This window comes from Anabas testudineus, chromosome 14 (genome assembly GCF_900324465.2).
Source record: "Anabas testudineus chromosome 14, fAnaTes1.2, whole genome shotgun sequence".
Taxonomy (NCBI): domain Eukaryota; kingdom Metazoa; phylum Chordata; class Actinopteri; order Anabantiformes; family Anabantidae; genus Anabas; species Anabas testudineus.
In genome coordinates, this window is record NC_046623.1 from 8,818,420 (window position 1) to 8,838,391 (window position 19,972).

Genomic DNA, 19,972 nt, shown 5'->3' on the forward strand with positions numbered 1-19,972 from the left:
ACATTGAAATTAAATGGCAGAGCCTCTAAGCAGGGTCAGCTGGTGGACAGCAAGTAGGCAGCTTAGTTGTGAAATACAAAATACATTTTATTAAATCATGTGTAGGCTGTTTTGGTTATTGTATGTCCTCTAAAGCAACAACAGATAAATAAAATAAAGACAAACATCTAATTGTCCAAATGGGAAAATCAAGTTGAAGCAAGAAGGACTATTGTTCAGTAGAATCTAAACATTGAAAGTTAGATTCGTAAGAAATTATACAGCATTGCTCATCCTCTCACTAGATAAGTGGAGCAGAGTGAAGTGAACAGAGTGGGGCACAGATTGTGTTGTGTGCATTTGACAAAGAGAAGGTCTTAACAGCCTCCTTGCTGGCTAAGTCTTCTGGTGGGGGTGGAGGGTATTATAAAGTAGTTGAGAGACTTGAGGTTAGCATTGGCAACGCATTATCATAGAGGGAGACTAATGTGAAATTTGAAGTAAGCCATCACCAGTGGTAATTTGCATGTGGAAAACACCATTCACAACAATTGCAGATGCTTTAATTTAGCACCAGCAGTAAAAACAAAAGGACACCATCCAGCAAGTCTCTATCTCCTGACAAGTTTTTTTAAGAACTTGCACACATTTCTTAACTCAATCAAGGCTGCAGTTACAATTCACGGTGCAGAAGCCAAATGTGCTGGTGCAGAAGCCACATGTGCTGGTGCAGGATGCCCTGCATTTTGTGTGAGTTCTGTCTGATCCTGTAGGTGTGTGTTCATGTGGTTGAATGTGTGGGTGAAACAAAACCGTGGCTGACCACATACATCTGCAATATTTCCTCATGAGCACAAAAGTAGGATGCAATTTAAGTAGAAAAGGTGACAGAGAAATCAAGGAAGAGAACAAAGATCTGTCTCTATAACATCTCTGTCATCCCCACAATTGTGCAGTTTCTTTGTTTGTTTTATTGGACAGCAGAGAAGTTAAGAGCTGTGCAGTCGCGGCTTTAGACTTGCACCGGGGCAAGCCTCGCCTCGGTGTGCCCTGGGAGCAACTCGGCAGGATCAGTGTCTGTGTGGCTGCGCACAAAGGCCGCATGGGCTCTTGTGCCCTTGAGTGGAGATCATATGAGCTCTCCACTGGATTACTAATGCTAACCAATAGCACACTGTACTGTATGTCACACACCAAGACAGACACACAACACACAGCAACGTGAAGGCACGCTAAGGAAAACTCAGTGTATATTGACGAGCGTGTTTGCCATCCTCTAAAATCCATTTTGGAGAGTCTGGACAAGAGTAAGCTATTTCTTGTATGCATGTTCACAATATATTGTACATATTCAAATATATCAAACCATACGACAGCCAACAAAGACACCAAATAATTACTGTGAACACGAAAACCCACTCCAGGTAAGAAGATGTTCATGTTGGAGCATGAAGCCATACATAGAAGCCAGTAACGAGCACACAGACCTGCTGACTTGCCTACATCTTGTCAGATGTATAATTTATTTGAAGAAGCACTGACTAGGGAAGCCTCGAAAGTGCTCAAGAGGAGGGCAGGAGGTAAGCTCGAGAGTAGAAAGCAGGAAAGAGGAGCATTAGCAGAAGGGGGAAAGGGGGTAAAATGAGACAAAAGAGGAAGGAGGATGGACGGAGATGAGTGAATGAGGGATTGCAGAGGTGAAGGAGGAAGAGAGGACAGAAAATGTAGAATTGGAAATGTGAGAGCACAGAAGTGGAACGAGGGAGACAACAGGGAGAGTCGTAATCAAAGGAGCGTAAGACAAGCAGGAGGAAGGAACAGAGAGTTAACAGAAATACTGTATGCTACTGTATCCTCCTTTCCACACAAGAGCTACATGGACATACAGTAGCTGAGTCTTTACACAGTCATTTTCCATCAGACTTGGTTTAAGAGCTCACATCCCTTTTCTGTGCACACCATCTTTGTTCTCGCCTCTTAAACATCAAACCATCTTTCTCTGACTCAGTGCCATACAGGGAGGGAGAGTCAAAGGTATTGTCAAGCTCGCAACCAAATATAAATCCTCTGACGTCTCCTCAAGCTGATATGCCCTGATATTGCAGTTCCAAATGTTATGTAATGGCACTTCTGTATGATGCATTGCTATCATATGTTGCAATTTATTATTTATTTTGCTTAGATTTTAGTGTAGGAAGGAGCAGAAAATTACATAAGCTGGTTAAAACAGTCCAGGAGAGAAAACGTGAATTCGTTATTCGGTAGGAATTCAAAGTCAGAGCGTTCCTGCCTCGTTTGTCTTGTAAATTTGATGAAATTGCACACTTCTCAAAATCAGAATCCTCCCAGCCATAAGGTAGACAGTCATGTAAAGATAATGCTGGCATTATAAGAAAAAGAAATACTTTCATACTCTAATTTAATTCAGTTGCCTCAAGGGAAAAGGAATAAAGGAAAAAAAAAGTCTTGTTCAAATAACATTAGATTCATATTTAGCTCAAACTGATGTATTGTTCCTCACAGAATTGCTCTAATTCTGCCTCTATTGCTATTAAAAGAAGTGCAGTCATTACATCTAACTGGTTTAGGTGAATTTTCTATCAAGATATAGTACTCAACACGGTGGCTCAGGGGGATGCTGTTTCAGTCGTAAAGATGGCTGAGAGGAGCCTGTGTTGTATCGTATGGCTGCTATTGCTCAAGCTAAAATTAACACCGAGCACAGTGGTCCTTTAGTTCATCTCGGTGTGCTTTGTTTCTAGATATTTGTCACCCACTGGCTCACTGTGGCTTCACCCACACTGCAAAACTTTGTGCACAGAGCTGCACGGAGAAGCAACGCTGTTCACATAACCTGTTCTACAGTATGTGGGTGTCAGGGAACAGCTCACCCAGGGAGCTGCTCACCCATCATCTGCTACATGATGACAAGCCACACTGCTCACCTGCAATGCAGCCTGCCTCCATTAAAGTTTAATAACTCACATTTAAAGGAATATGCCAAGTTTTGAGTGAATCAGACCTGTGATACAGATCAATTTGCACAGTTGTTCACATTCAGTCATTTAAATTTGGTAAGCTATTTTTAGTGTCCTGTGTTTTTAGGGCTGAGATGAAAGGTTCACCTTTTTTTAGTCATATTAGTCATCCTTATGTTTTTCCTTTCATTTCATTCAAACTCTGATTGTTTTAGTATTTTTAGTCAAGACGAAGAGTGGGCGTTTTTGTCAAAAAAGTGCTTTCAGAAAAGATTTTACCCAAGTAGTTTTAGGCTAAAATAAAATTTAAATGAACCTAAACTACATAATAGGCTGTATGAGCAAAACTGCAGCTTTGCAGAGAGTCTGTCCTCATGTTTTTATTGGAAGTAATTCTGTTACATTCAGGGATGAAGGAGGATAAAACAATGTCTGGAAACATGCAAATGAAACCTAACTGTTTCAGTATGAGTCAGTCATTGCTGTGATTGAAATGTTTCATAACACAAACCTTTATTGTATTTAAAAAAAAAAAAAACAAGAAGAAAACTCTACACAGTTAAAGTCCTGGACAGCAGCACTGCCATAAATAAATCCCATGTAAGGTTACTGTCAGGACGGTGCCAGAAAGGTTCATTTGATTTGATTCATCACTAAACTAAAGAAGATATATATAATGAATATAACAAATATATATATTTTATAAAACACAAATGTGATGATTACATTTAGCTGCATAAACATGAATGAACTTGCTTTAGCATGGACAGCATGTTTAACCATTTAACCATCTTATCTTGCTGTTATCTGACTCTTAAATGAGACTATCTGCAATCACACGTTATAGCAAGATGCTAACACATCATGTCTACTGCCTTTAGTAGTTGAATTAAAGCTAAAGTATATACTTTTTTTCAAACATCTGAGTGGAAACATTCTCCAAAATGTGGTGAGATGCTATGAACACTTCCTGTGACTGATTGAATGCCACTGGCAGCCCTGCTGAGCTATTCACCTCACCTTTTTAACCAATCAACAATCAACAATTTTGGCTTGACTTGTACGTTTTGCAGCTTATTTATTGGAATTTGATAAAGATTAATACCTTAAGGGAAAAAAATGACTTGAACATTCGGAGGGAGAGGGGAAAAAGGCTTATCTAGATAGTGTCATTGATTAAAAAAATATCACTAGAAGTTTTGTCTGCTTGTTGTCCTCAACTAGAATTTAGATTTAAGTTTCCATTTTGACACCCTTTTAGTCACCTCTTTCATTGCCAGGAAAGTTGTCTAGAGATTTAGTCCAAGTTATTGTTTCATGATGTCAGTTGTGTCCTCATGGCAAAAGATGACACTTGACTAATATCTTGTCACCATTTTTGTTAATAGAAGTAACAGCGGACGCCTGTTTGTATTCCCTTTTTGGAAACCAAGGAGGTTTAAGAGAAGTTGACGACTGTTGAAATGTTCAGCTATTTACAGCGATTTAAAGTTGTTGATTGTCAATAGTGAAAGATCTGCTTATGCACATTTGTGCACTAACTTTCCTTTTTATAAACTGACCATCTGTCTTGCAGTTTCTTGGCAATCCTTGACTTTTCTTTGCCAGCTTTACAGTAAGTCTTTTCTCGCTTAGAAAGCGATGCAGGATTCTGGAGCAACTCTGGTAAAATATACACTATTACCAACTGTGGTCTCTCACTCACACAGTTTTTTTCTTCTTCTTCTTTTCAGTCTAACTCAGTGAGTCACACTCAAGGCAAATAAGGTGCATGAGGGACTGATTACTGAGAGATACCTTGACATTTACATCTTTTCTTTTCTCACAAAGACTTTGTCACACTGCACCGTGTTAGGTAACAAAAATAGGCTTGTAAAACGAATATGCAGTTATCAGTTTGAGGAAAATGTGAGATGAAGCTCTTTTAAGAATCTATTATTTTTATCTCGTATGAACAAATAATGTATTGAATGCACTTTAATATAAACCTCGACATTGTAAAATGCTGTCTCGTTGTTCATTTGACTGCACCTACTTATCTATTTTAACTGACCAATAATCTCTGTTGCCAAGGAAACTGAGAGGTTGATGAGCAAATGAATGTAATGTGCCACAGTTAAGCACAAATTTATGTAATACATTTGAAAGGGCCAGCTGCACTCACTTCTGCTCTACATGCATCAAGTCAGAGAATAATTTGATGATGAAATAATCATCACCTTTTCCGTGAGTTGCTGTGGGAAGACGTGTATTTCTGTTTCCCACTTTTTATTGTCATCACTTCCTGCCAGAAACTGCATACAAGTGCAGCTGCTATAGTGCATTGTTTTCTAATCTGTGTGTGAATAAGTGTGTCCACCAGGATTATTTGAAGGTCTAGTGCAGACTGTAGCTGTCTGAGCAAACAGGGTTAGACCCCAGAGTGCGTATGGAGTCAGACTACATTAATAAAACCTTCATTTTTTGGTTTCATTAGCCAATTTTATGACCGCCTCCACGGAGGGGGCGGGCTGAGGGCTGACGCTGAGCACATGTGTGTGATATAACACATCCCTCAGCCTATGTGCGAGAGGCAGATGTATGCAGATGCACAGTGGGAAGCTCTAACGTGTGCCTACGGCCGAGGTTAAGATTGAGCAGTTGAAAAGATCAATGCTCTCCCATGGTCTCTCCCTGACACATTCTGCAGCTCCAGCATGATACCCTAGCACCGGTCCGCTGCTGCTTTTACTACATCCACGCAGGTCAGCCAGCCGCTGTTTATACACTCACAAAGCATGACACAGAGTAGGAGATGCAGAGAGAGTGGGAGAGAGGGTCATCTAGAGATGGAGATATCAAAGAGCGTTGTGTCAACACGCCACTCAGGTAGCTCAGCTCAGCCTGAGATGTTGAGAAATATACAAACCCCCTAAAAAAATAGAAAAATTTTTGTGTCTTAGACGAGACGAAATGAGATGTAGATAGCATACTTTGAGATGTGACAGATGACAGGGAGATGAGTGCTTCCTTCTTTTCTGTATACATACAGTACAGTTGTGGGACCACTGACTCTGTCTCACACAGACGCACACAGGCAGAGTAATGAACAACAGCTAGGCTTACCTTTGTAGTCACAATGCAGAGGCAGTCCATGGTACTCAGAACAAAATATTGGGGTGTATCTCAACCCCCCCAACCCCCCACGACAGAGGGCTGAGACCCCACACCCCTCTCCCCAGCCTGCCCCACTCCTGCACTCTCACTCTCGTCCTGCCTTTCCCCCCTTTTCTCTCCTTCCGTGAATCTCTTCTTTGACTAAACTGAACCAGCGAGGGAAAGAGACGATGGAGGGAGGGGGAAACGTGAAAAGGGAGGGGGAGGGCCAAAGGGAAATAGAGAGAGTGAGCAAAGAAAAGAGAGAGGAGAGGAAAGAGGGTGGTCTCGGAATTTTGTAGGAAGAGAGAGAAAGAGCGGAGAAAGGGGAAGGTGAGAGTATGTCCTTTTTTTTGGAGGCAAGAGAGAAAAAGAAGGAGAAAAGATGAGATGAATATGAAAAGAGATGGAGGAAGGGGAGGATGGAGATGGAAAGCAGAGGTGGCAGGGATTAAAAAAGGGGTGGGAGGTTCACACCGAGGAAAGAAAGGGAAAAAGAGAAACAGAGAATAAGACAGCAAAACAGCGATGGATGGAGAGGAAGAACTGAGGGAGGGGACAGAGAAGGAGAGAGAAAAGGAGAGGGAGAGTGGGTGAGTGTGTGTGTGTACGTGTGTGTGTGTGTGTGAGACAGAAGGAATTAGACCGAAAGCAAATGTGTTGAGGAGGAGAGTGTGAATTACATATGCATCGCAGTAAAAGCAAACACGAAGTACCGTGAGAGCGACCTAAAGAACACCCAGCATCCCCAAAATCATCCAAAATCAGACAGGAGTGCGCATTAACCAGCATTAGGAGACATAATGAGATTAAAAATGTGTGAAGGTTTTCCTGCTTGTTGTAGCACTCTGCAGCTGTTGCCTTAGCAATGGTGCAGTTGTTGCCATGGCAATAGGGAGGTTTGTTGTTATCATATGGTCGCCGTTGTAGTGCAGAGGACACGGTAAGGGGCTCTGCACTGGTTACACACACCTGTGCATCACAATCAGTTTGTGTATGTTTGCACTTGTGCACACGTGTGTTTTTGTTAAATAACACACACACACACACACTGAAAGCTAATGACCAGAAATGTCATCACGTCTGGTTAATAAAAGCCATTTAGTTTGTTATTTCGAAACCCTTTTCCCATCATGTTAACTGTTGTGTTAGCTATAAGATGGTGTAAAATAAAATGTATGCACTCTGCCTTTAAGGCTGTGGACTGTGCCACTGTGGATTGTGTAAGGGGGAACGTGTGCTTCACTGTCTTTACATCATCAGCTCTATAATTGTACAAATCCACTGCTCAACCCACCACATCCCCACTTCCCCAACACACCACACTGCTGGAGCAATGGTGTAGCAGTAAAGCCATTCTCCATAATGAACACACATTTATTCCCGGGGGTGAAAAGTACAGGCTTTGATCGCAATGTACAGTGAAGTCCAACAAACACAGACACTTGCTGCACATCCACAGATGGCCACTGTTATAAATACACTCACAGTCATGCTCTCACAAATGTCAAGCACTGTAATTAAACACGAGGACGGTCTAACTTTTTATTCTAAAACATTCCTGATAATCTATTCTTAGACTAGTTTTATGCGTATTGTCATTTTTTGATTCAGTGAGTTGATAGCCTAACTTGTTAGAAACTGTACAGCAGCTTAATGTGACAGTAGTTTCCTGGGATATCCAGCAGAGATCCCAATATTTCACCGTCATGTATCATTTAATAACTCCCACTAGCCTTTGACGTCTTCCGACAACTCTATTTATTATACATTTAAAGACTAAAAGGTTTTTTTCTGTGAAGATTGATCTTCTATGAGTACTTTAGTCTGTTTTCAATTATAAATAGGAAGGAAAAAATGAGTTAGAAGTCCACGAAGAGGAATAAATGTTTTTATCTCCTAGCTCGTTGGTTTTTAGAATGGGAATATTTTGTTGTTTTTTTATACATCATCCACAGGAGTCCTGTGTTTTTTAATAAAACGTGGTTTCAAGAAAGGCATTAATCTTTTTGTTATGAGAGAGAATATAGGCAAATTTGCATCGGAGGAACTAGAATTCACAAATATATGCTAGTTTTTTATTAACATTTATATTAATATGTTCTATTAATTGATTAAATTGAAGGATTATTGGATAGGTCGTCATTTTTCATTTTTATAACATCCTTTACATGCCCATATGAACAATAAAACTTCCTGCTGATAGTGCTGTTAAAAGATCCCAACATGATCACATCTCAGCTCAATAGGAGGCTTCAGCAGCTTAAATCCGACTAAATCAAATCAAGTGCAGTTGAGGTACAAAGAGGGAGACGCCCACTTGTCTAACTCAGACTGTCGTAGTGTCGGATAAACTTTTCATTTGTCAACAGAATGTTATATGGGCTTTATATAAATATGTATATATGAATCATGTGAGACTGATTTAAAAATATATGAACCAAGTGTTGTTGTGAACTTCTCTGTGTATAAACTCATCAATCATCATCAATCTTTCCAGGACGTTTAAAAAAATCATCCAAAATGAAGAAACTCTATTGTAATCTGTGGCTCACTCTGCAGTGTGACATTGTCGTGTGCGGTGGAACGCTCCTCTGCTCTGTTGTACTACTACTAAGTGACTAAGTGCCAGCAGAAATGCGTTTTTTGAAATCCCCTGTAAATGTCACAGATCATTTAGAAAATCCACTTATCACATCTGTGGACTTGTTTTAACAGTTTTGGCAGAGGCTCTCTTCTACTTATAACTAAAACCTGTTAGAAAAACGGTCCATACATGAAGGAGGGAACATTTTCTGTGTGTAGGAAAACAGAATCAAATCATACTCATACTCCTAATACTAATACTAGGCATTGGTAATTAATACAAGGGTGTGTGCCAGTGAGGTAGGCTAGTGGCATGAACGCCGGTGGTAAATATGCATTTTTCTATTGCATATGAATGTGATGTTGGAGTTATGGCCTACATATGTACTACAGCATACACACACACATGTTCTCTCACAAGATGATATTAATACAAGATTATGTAATTCTGAGTGAGCAAGCAGCTCAGTTTTCACATTTCCTTGCCAAAACTTCAGTATTCTCACATTTACAAAGTTATGATCCTTCTGTTGCACATTGTGAACAGTTCGAGCTTCAACTGACATAATATTGACTTACAGGAAAAAACTGCATGGTATTGACAATTATGTAAATGAAGAAAAAGCATATATGTTAAACACAAAAGCCTTTCATCGCCCCCACATCACCCACACAGGCGCATACACAGTCACACGCTTACACATGCACGGGCTGTTAAAAATATATCATGCCAGAAGTAGCAAAGAGGAAAAACCTTTCCCCGTGGACAAGCTTGAGTACTGAGAGCATTTCTACTGTATATTAACACACCTCCATTATAATAATCTTCTCTAAGACTTGGATTGCACTCACCCATAAATATGTTGCATCCATCTTGCTTTGCTTAAAGACTGTAGTCTTTTGGCTCTACGGGATGCCTCTGACCGAAAAGTAGGCCAAGGACGAGCTCTGGTCATCTAAACAGGCTGAATCCAAGCAGAGCATCTAGAACACGGGGCTGCGGACTGAAAAGATTTATTACTGGCAGAGGCTAATGGTAGAATTCTCATTAGAGCTGACACATTCAAATGATCATAAATGATAAATGCTTTTCTGTGATAATCATTCAGGAAAAAACACAAACTGAAAGAACTGCTCAAATATAAAAAGTATCAATAGTATTCAGGGAGCATAAAATCTAATAGACAGTTTCTGAGCTGTTAAAGACATGAGACACCCACAGGTGTCGGCAGACTTGCTTGAGGAAGTGTCACTTTTCTGGTGTTGTGCAGAGACATCGCTGTGAATATAATTTTGGTAGCTGGGTCTGCCTGCTCTCAGTTTTGCTGCAGGGATGTCACTGCAGCTTTCCTCTGAGTTACCCTCTGCTCATTGCAGGTGAAGAGTGTGACGTGCCACGTGCAAGTTCTTCATGAAAACAGACTGAGAGTTTGGATTCTGGGATTTTCGTGTGTCCCGAGGCAGATGTTCGCTGATTTAGCTGATGTGTGTTGTTTTGTGAGACGCATGAAGGACAAATATCTCAACGGGTTGATTTTGCATAGTCTGTGTATGTGCATGGAAGCAGGCTTTGGGGTTTGTTAGATACCTATCACACGAGACTTGTACACCTGCTAAGCTTCGACACAGGTGAGAATAGGAGCCTCAGTATGTAATCACGCAATCACAAGATACCTTACCATACAGCTGTGCAACTCTATGTGATGTTACCAAAAAAAAAAAGCTGATTATTCTACCTACACCCTTTGCTTGCTGGTCTTTAAAAACATAATGTACCCTCATTCTTTTTTGTGCTGCTTTTGACATTTTGAAAAAGGCAAAATAATGTGTGGAGGATTAATCTGAAAAAGGTTGGTGTGTTTGACTGTTCACACCTCAGCTTTGGAGCTCTCGGGTAAAGCTCCCAACAAATGTGCTATCAAACCTCACTTATTTCTCTTTTTTATTACTAAATGTGCAGAAAGTATAAGTTGAAGTGTGAAAAAACATGTTAATCTCTTTCAACACGGCTGTGATGTGGCCTGACGACATTCGCAAACGACCAATCAACAGTCAGCACATTTTGATTCAGGTATTACTAAGTTCAATATTATTGAGTTATATTCCTTTTAACCATAGCGCTTAATGTTTAGGGTTAACAAAGTAGTTCGACAAACTAAATACAAAAAAAAGTATCCTCCACGACTTCCCAGCACTTTGAGCTCTTGTTTGCTGTGGCGTGTCTTTGCCTTTAGTTTGATCCTCTACAATTTGAATCCATCTCAGTCAGACTGCGATAAGGTGACTGACTCGGTAAATCCACAATATTCCACCTTTATCTTCTGTAAGCTGTGAAATGATCAGGCAGCCACACTGTACATACCCAAGTCCCAATAAATTCAAATGTACAAAAAGTGAAGTGACTTTAGCTCACTACTGCACTACTCTATGATTAGTCACTTCCTCTTGACAGTGCATGCTGCTTGCTTTACTGACAGCCTGGTGAAATGGCATTTGGCCCACTAATAAATGCAACAACAGCGAACAAGCTACTCCTCTAATTAACAGTAGCCAGGATCCCTAGGTTGCAGCAACCTTTTCTCCCTAATATTTCTCTCCAATCCCCAGCTTCCTAATTAATAAGCAGCAGGGGACGTTCAGGGCTGCTAATACATTCACTTGTCCACGGCAGCACGTAATGACACACTGTAGCTTACAATTATCCTCCTGGTATATCAGTCTCAGTAGCAGAGCTGGTGCTAGGAGTTCCAATGGTTTTCCAGTTCTAAAGCCTTTAATGTCTCTATGTTGAGTGAAAAACATGTTACATGTGGCCAGAGGTGGAAAATAATTATGTACATATACTCGAGTACTGTACTTAAGTCAAACAAATCTGGACTACACGACTACACCTATGTTAGGAAAATCTAACTCATACATTAATTAAAATACACACATGGCGATGTAGCATCCTATCAGTGTAGATTAGATTAGCTAGATGGGATCTTGACCCCTGTGAACTGTACACTTCCATAAAACTGGATATGAAACTAGACAGATTTTGTGTTTTTATGTGGCTTTTCCTCTTTTTGGAGACTTCTGAAACTGCCTAAAGTGACAAAGTGCACACTTCCAGTCTGATCTTGAGAGTAATGCATGTATCAAACATTAATAGGGGCTGACATAGAGAGACAGACAAATTTAGAGTCACCAATTAACCTGAGTGTTGGTGTAGTGCTGACCACACCACCACTGTGCCACCCAGCAGTGATCATGTGAACATATATATTAGTAAATTAGTAGTTGATTGACAATAAAAACTGTCTGTACGTAATTCATATTATATTTCATGAGGACACCAGCATCAGCTACAGGGCCCTTTTCACCCTGAGTGTCGACTGGAAGGTATTCACCTCTTCCATTGCTGCCAGCAGTTGATTAACAGTTTTCACCTGACCAACCACAGGGCATGGGTCAGTCAGTGTCTCTAGTAGTTTTCTCAGCCAGAGGGAAAATCTCAAGTCTCCACTTAATTAGACATTTACGAATCATAATATTTACCCTGGTTGAATGAGGACAATAAAGAAAAGGCTCCATAATAAATACTAAATGTGCACCTTGTTTATTGTGTACATTCGAAACAGTGTTTTTGTCTCATAACATTAAGTTATGAATTTAAGCCATGAAAAAACATAAATCTTCTAATGTTATAGTAGATTTAAAATGTTTAATTTGCACAGTGTGTACAGTTTAGTCTTACACTGCTGTAAGAGTTTAAATAATACATTTTAAAGTATAAAACATATTCTGCACTATTGAACTTTTTAAATGGCAGATTTCCAATAGTAAAATGACAGATGTCAGGCTCTGTTGCATTGTGCTGTGGGTGAGGTTTAGGAAATCTGGTATCTCATTACATGGAGTTAAACACCACCTCCTGGCAAAAGCTTGTATTACAAGAAACTGGCTTCAGTCAATCATGCAGTAAAAATAATCACTAATTATTACGTTACTTTAAAGAAGATGTGTTTACTATAGCTCACGCTGACAAAAAAAGGAAACAAGTATGGGGAAACATTATTATAATCAGTACACCACTGCATTATGTTGGATTTTAATATCAAAGAGGGATAGTCTGTTAACATGTCATAGCAGGAAAAGTCAATGTGCTGATAATAAAATAAATGATGTTTGAATTTCACGCTTGTTTTTTAGGCTCCTGTATTGTCTACGCTGACTCACTGTAACTGACTACTGCTACCTGAGGACAACATTATTTGTAACACCTGTGCTTTTCCTGCAATGACATGTTCAAATGTCTGCTGTGTGTGTGTGTCACTGCTGCATGTCTGTGACCCTTTGTATAAATCCTCAAATAAATAAACCCCATCTACATAGAGCTGTATTTTCAGTGACGTGTGGGATGTTTTAGGGGGGTGTACACTGTTTCCTGTGAGATGGGTGCTGCCAAGGCTTGTGGCTACAGTTTCTGGAATTCATAAGAAATGGAAAACAATTAAAAGGAAATCAGCAGGAAATAAAAAAAACAAACTAAACACACACTGCAGAGACAACTGTCAGTGTCTGTTCTTTGTTTGGTTCAACACCTGTCGTTGCGTCACACATACCAGTGCAACTCAGCCGCAGGCTATAGGTGCCACTTTATTCATCTCTTGAGCTGATTGAGTGACAAGTATTAGGGTCTGAACTGCAACTGAGGGGGAGGAGGGGGATTCTAATAATATATTTATTGCCTGAAAGGAAAATACGTTAAGTGACACTGACAATTAATAAGTGACACTGACGTTGGTTTCAAGCCGTTCGGTGAATACATGAACATCAACTTACTGCTTCTTTATGCTCCCAACTTGTACATTCATCATGCAAGAGTCATTGTGTTCAATGAATGAGGCAAATAATAGTCATTTCTCATTTTTAAACTGTCAATGGGCACTTTAACCTTCTACTTCTGCCCCTATACAACAATCGCAGCCTGATTTTACAGTACGTGTGTGACCATGTGCAAAAGTAGGATGCTGTCTGTCAGTGGAAGCTCCCAGCAGCTGACAGCAGGACAAACAAGAGGATGTCAGAATCTGGGCTTTGAAATGCTACGGCATTCCTTCTCATGCCCAGTGCCACCTGCCACGGCTCTGACAGCCAGCCAGTCACCTGTGTGGTCATTCAAGGTCTTGGCCAAGCTTCTGACAGGGCAGTCACTGGAAGATGAATGTTCGTTCCTCCTAGGGAGAAGCAAAATTGCTCCAACATTTTTTTTTTACCCGTCGACACTTGTTCTTCAAGTGTCAGCTTACTTGAAGAACAGCCTTGCCGAGGGGATGAGCTTCCCATGGCATTCAAAGGAGCCCACTGCAGCTCTGCACTTATCATGTGGTCACCCATGAAACCTCCAAGGGGGCTGCTGAAAGACAGACGTGGTGAGGAGAGTTTATGGCTCTCCACTAGCTGACATGATATACATATTGATGGAAAGGCTGAAGACAGTGACTCTAATGATGGCTCCCTTGGAAAATCCTTCGCACTGAGCTATGACTTTCTAAACTCATAGAGCTTATTTTCTGACATAACATTTACTACTATGAATGAACAGCCTGTTTTGAAATTTCAATTGGTACAGATAAAATAGAGACAATGTGCTCGGCTTGAATCGTTGACAGTCACTGTGACAACAACGGGTATGGCAGACTTGGCGTAATGTTTAAGGTGAGATGAAGTGTGAATCACAAAGAAGAGTTGAGCAAGAATCTGTGGAGACTGGTGGCATGTTATTCTTTGTCTCAGCTTCAAGGCTGACATAGACAGGGGCTCTTGTGAAATGAAAGACAAGTGAACAAGGCTATTAATCATTTATACCACTTGGACCGTGTTCCAGAAAAGACAGCACTGTGATAACTCATTTATGTTACCTCTGCTGTCTTTCTGAAAGGGACAAAAGTACAAGCAGCGTTTCGGGTGAACTCTCTGCTTCTCCAGATGTCACTGCAATTCATTTACAGTCGTTACAGTGCTACTGATGTATATAGACATATATGAGTCCAATGTGTGAATAGGGTGAACTCTTGAATCCTTCATTTTAGATGCACAAATGCATTCACAAAGTGGCTTTATGAGTAAATCCCTGTCATTTCAGTTGGAAAATTCCTCAAAGAATTGTTGGTTTTGGAAAACTGAGACCCTGTGCTGTATCTGTTTTCACTTCAGTTCTATCCAAACATGTAAATCTGGTCATACAGCAAATATTTCCTCGCTTTACTTGTTCTGGCGGAAGGGGCACAAGCTAGTAATTCTTCTTCTTCTTTGTTTTTTTTTGTTTTTTCTCTTTTGTTTGGTTTGGTTTTCTCAAAATCCTCCACCTCAAACAATGTGTGACTTATAGGCAGGGTAGGTGCTATTCTGTGAATACCAGGAGCTACACTATTTGTCTCACCTCACACGTTGCAGCACAACGTGAATAAAATAAGTGCAGTTTAACAGTTTCTGTGGAGTTTAACAACACCTAAGTAGAAACAGAGAGGAGTCCCAACCCAAAAGGAAAAAAAAAAAAAACATCTGTCAGCATGTGAAGAGCCTTATTTGCTGTCACATCTGGCTTATCTGTGATCATTTCTTGTGAGTTTCAGTGAAACATGTAACACTAATGTTGTCACTGACATGCTGCACGGCCGCGGAAACAGTTATTTTGGGCACAATAATTGACAAATTAAGACCAAAGACCAAACAACACACACACACACACACACACACACACACACACACAAAAAAAAGGAGAGAGAGAGCAGCACAGCTAACAAAGCAATGTTATTGTCTGTACTTGTCAACTATCTGCCTGCAGCCAGTTTTGAAGATGAGAGGTGAGCAGCTCTCTGCATTGCAAACTTACTGTGCATTACAAAATGTTGCAAGCTTGGGGTAGCTTGTTAGCAGTTTTCATTTTAAAGGCCATTCGTTTAACTCTGAAATACATAACAAGGGACAAGACAATGATGTTTTTGTTGTTGCTTCTTTATAGCTGGAAAAAAAAAATTTGCAAGATATGAGGAAGTAACTATTGTACCTGCTGGCTGGTTCCAGGACCACAGCATGAATATTTCTTCCTTAATACATGCTCCTGTAAACTATGTACATAATTACTTAGGGGGCAAAAAGGCAAATAAAGCAAATAAGCCTCAGTTAGATTGCAACACTGCTAATGAACAGTAAAAATTATGGTGACATGTATGCACAAATGCTGTGTTCTTCCACTTGTGAATCACTTTTAGTCATAATGCCCATTAACTCCCACTGAATATCAAGGTGTGTCTCGCTTTATTCATGCATGGATGGTGCACTGGAATTTGCAGCTGTGTTGCGGCTCTATCTGGGTCTGAATGGACCTTTATATGGTAAAATCAAAGCAAATCTGTCCTTGAGATTTTGCAGATGAAGTTTTGGGAAGATGGTCGTGGAGTGTGCCTTGTTGACCGGTTTAACAAGGTCTGTTTGGAAAAAATATGCTTGACTCCAATGTGGCTCAACTGCACATAAATGGAACAGTCTTTAAAGGTCGGTTTTATATACATATACAAGAGTATTTAAGGGAAGCCTGTGAGATTTCCAGAAAACTTATGTGTGATATCATTTTGAGTTCTAGTGTTGTTATTCCACAATACCTCAAACTGTACTCAAGCTGTTTTCTGGAGTGGAAGCTTGTGAGCAGCTCACCTTGAGGACGTAAAAATAAAAGTAACTACAAGATAGAATAAAAAGAGCAATATTGATTTAAAAAAGCCCGTTCCTCTGCGCACATTAACAGGTCTCTTCCACGTGCATTTGAAACAAAACAGACGAAATAACGTTTTAATTGCGCTGCAAATGGAATGAAAACTAATTCCACCTGCCCGAAACCATTGTCAGTCGTCATCCAACCTATAATGACTTGTCTAGACTGTCTGTAAAATGAACAGCCTGTGGGCCATTCACTTAGTGGAATATATTAAAACAGAACATGAGACACGAGGACAAGACCTATGAATCTCGCACAATAACACTGGAGCTAAAACTGAGGCCAAAATGATTTATTTCCAAGTTGAGGGTACTCTGAGGTAATAACTTGCCAAATCTCATTGCAGCCCTATAGTAGGCTGCAAACTTCCAACTCAGTTACCCCGAGTAAAACCCTTTTTGTGTGTGTTGATAAATTTGGCAAATAAATCAGTGTTAACTCGTGACATTATCATCGAAGCATATATTACCATGAAATATTAAACACCTCCAGACCATCAGGTAATTTGCAAACAAGGGAGAAATTAAAGCACACATTGTATTTGGATAGTGGAAGGCTAAATAGAAGCAGAATGAATGAACAAACGAACAAATCAATAACGAAATGTCCATAAAGGAAAGTCCTAATACCGCCCCCTGCTGGCTGCACTTACAGCTTAGCGAGGCAGGACCTGACCTGCCAATGTGAAATTACTGGGTGTTTGTTTTACCACAGAGGATCCTCTAGATGTGGCAGAAATTCGGAATGCTTGTTAACTATTAATCACAAAAAAGTGTTTTGTAATTGATTATAATGTGGTGGAGGGAAGGTGAGGTTTAGTTAAACACGCTCTGCAGCTTTTCATCATGTGATTTTGTACTTTTCCATTTATAAATGGGAAGATTCATGAGAAAGTCACGACTAATGAATAAAGATGAGCAGAAACTACACGTTTTGTTTTTTGTTTTTTTTTACCTTTGGCTGTCTCAGTGGTGGCAGTGGTCAAATTCTCTTGCAATCAAGTGGCACAGTTTATAATCTTTAAGCCACTGTGTGATGGCAGCTGTTGGTGTTGTTATAAGTGCCACATTCTTCGTGCTTGACTTCACATTTGATGAAGAAAAACATTTAAAGATTTAAAAAATAAATAAATAAAAATACTTGCTTGTCCACACGTCACCTCTGTGTTTCAAGTCAGTATTTAGGTCTGATTGTAGCTGTAGTTGTAGAGCGAGGTGCTAACAGAAACACTTGAACTATTATTAATGTATTTATTATTCTAGTTGTGTTTTATCATTGTGAAAATGACACACTGTGCCTCAAATCCAGGCTGCTCCTCTGCAAAGGCCTTTGCCAACCAAAAGTGACTGATGTTTTTTTCCCCTAATCCCAATTATTATTTATAATTTTATTTTAACAACTATATTTTTAGAACCTAGCTGTTGTGTTTTATTTTTTACAGTATAATTAGTTAATATTTATAATAATATATAATTATATTGTCAGTAGTATTTCTGTTTATTTTCACTGTACTATATTTTTATATTATACAAGGTTTGCAAATAAACATCTGTTCAGTAAATATCATTTGCTTTTCCATCCGTTAAAATACATATTTCTTTAATTTTCTATTTTTTTTTTCTTATGGATGGAACAGTACGTTGCCAAAAACAAACAGAAAAAAACAACATGTCCAGTACAACATGCAAAGCAGTGTGTTCTCCATGTTGAATCCTCCCTGCACGTGTTCGCGCTTGAGCCTTGGTAAGCATCTAAAAAGCTTTTCCGGGAAGGCGTGCACCAGGCGGACCTGCAGCTTCACCGTGTGCACTTTGTGGCCCATAAAAAAAAAATCCCCAGCGAATTCAGATCGTGAATGAACATACATGCAAAGTATGTTGAGAACGTGCCTGTTTGTCGGGTGGCACGGTGGCACGGTGGCGCGTTAAGGCCGGTAGTCGTGCTCCTATGGTGTTCCTGGTTAATGTAGGTCAAAGCAGTGACGGAAGGGTGTCCTCCGCTGAACCCGCCGTATTAATCCACAACACAGTCCTGCAGATGGCGCGCACAGTCAACCGAGTGCCCTGGGTGCTCACCACGGCGCGCACACAACAATATCCGTGTGGAGCCCGTACCCAGCTTGAGAGATGGCGGTTGTCTGAAGCGACACCTCTGTCTCCCCTGTAGCCTACAGCTGGAGGGCTGTGAAAGCAAAGTTCAAGAGTGCAGCTCTTCAAATGCAGGGGGTGGGATGGGTGGTAGTGGTGGTGGGTGTAGGGGGGGGGGATCACACCGTTTACATGCGGCCGCTCCACAAGCAGCACGGTTTATCAAACGGGCTGATCGAGCGTAACCTTAGTTGACCTCTTTGTCAGTGTTTCAAGAAGCAGGGCTGCTTACAGTGAACATCCTCTGCCCGGTACACAACACGCGATTCGCATGCATGAATAATTTATTGGGAGTATCTATTAGACACTACCCTCGGCACGGTTCATTATTCGGATCTGAACTACAGAAAAGCGTGTGCGCACACACGCACACCTGTCACTGTCTAGACAGGGAGGGGGCATTAAGGCGGTGGGTGCGGGGGGGATCCCACATGACCCATTACTGCTTTATTCTGTGCCAGCTAGAATATATCTCAAGGCGTTGGATAATGACAAAAAAAAAGAGAAAAGAAAAAAAAAATCAACAACAACAAGAGAAAAAAGCACTCCTTCTACCTAATCTGATTGGCCGGCTGAACCGACACCAATTTTTTTCTCTGCACGCTAACTCGAGGTCAGCTCGGGACGTTAAAAAATAAATAAATGAGAAAATAGAAATGCGTAGAAAGTAGAAGACACCGCAGACAATCTAGCTTGTTGGACGTCTGCGATGACGGACGGCGCCGGCGTCCAATCAGAGGCCGAGGCGCAGCTGGCTCACTGTACTGGCAGAGGCGGCGTCCAATGCAAAGTTCAGACGCATGATGGACACATAACTGACAAGCCCCCCCCCCTCCTCCTCCCTTTTTTTCCTCTTTAGAAACACACTGGGGAGAGATTGGAGAGTTCATTCACATTTGTGATATTTTGAGCCGTAGGCGTTGAAGCCTCTAAAAAAAAAAAAAAAAAAAGCTACTACATTAATTTTAAAAATAAAGGTAGAATGAGTGGAGGCTCTCGCTGGGGTGCAACAACCTGTTTTAAAACACGCACCCTTCATCCTGCGGGTTTCGATACGCACCGTGACTTATATTTCTAAAATGGATGTGCTGCTGCTCAGACAGGGGTAAGCTTAAACACCTCGAGTAGGAGGAACACTACTACTACAACTACTATTACTATAACTCCCACCACTTCCAGAGAGCCATAATGGAGCCGGCTTCACGTCCCACCGTGCGCCCAGCGATTGGGGCACAATAATGTTGACGGGTTTCTGATCCAACCCAAGACAGCGCGCTGTTCTCCCAATAGCAGCTTTAAGTGAAAAGGCGTGCCTGCCTCCCCCCCCCCCCCCTCCCCTTCCTCTCCCCTCTTCCTCCTCCTCCTCCTCCTCCACCACCCCTCAA

General features: G+C 40.8%; 1 protein-coding gene across 1 annotated transcript in view; it reads right to left on the reverse strand.

Moving 5' to 3' along the window:
• Positions 1-6,129, reverse strand: part of LOC113171103 (disks large homolog 4) — a 57,204-nt gene extending 51,075 nt beyond the window's left edge. Inside the window, exon 1 of the mRNA XM_026373478.1 lies at positions 6,063-6,129. Coding sequence (XP_026229263.1) covers positions 6,063-6,092 — 30 coding nt within the window. The 5' untranslated portion in view covers positions 6,093-6,129. The remainder of the gene's footprint in view (positions 1-6,062) is intronic.
• Between the last annotated feature and the right edge of the window lie 13,843 nt (positions 6,130-19,972).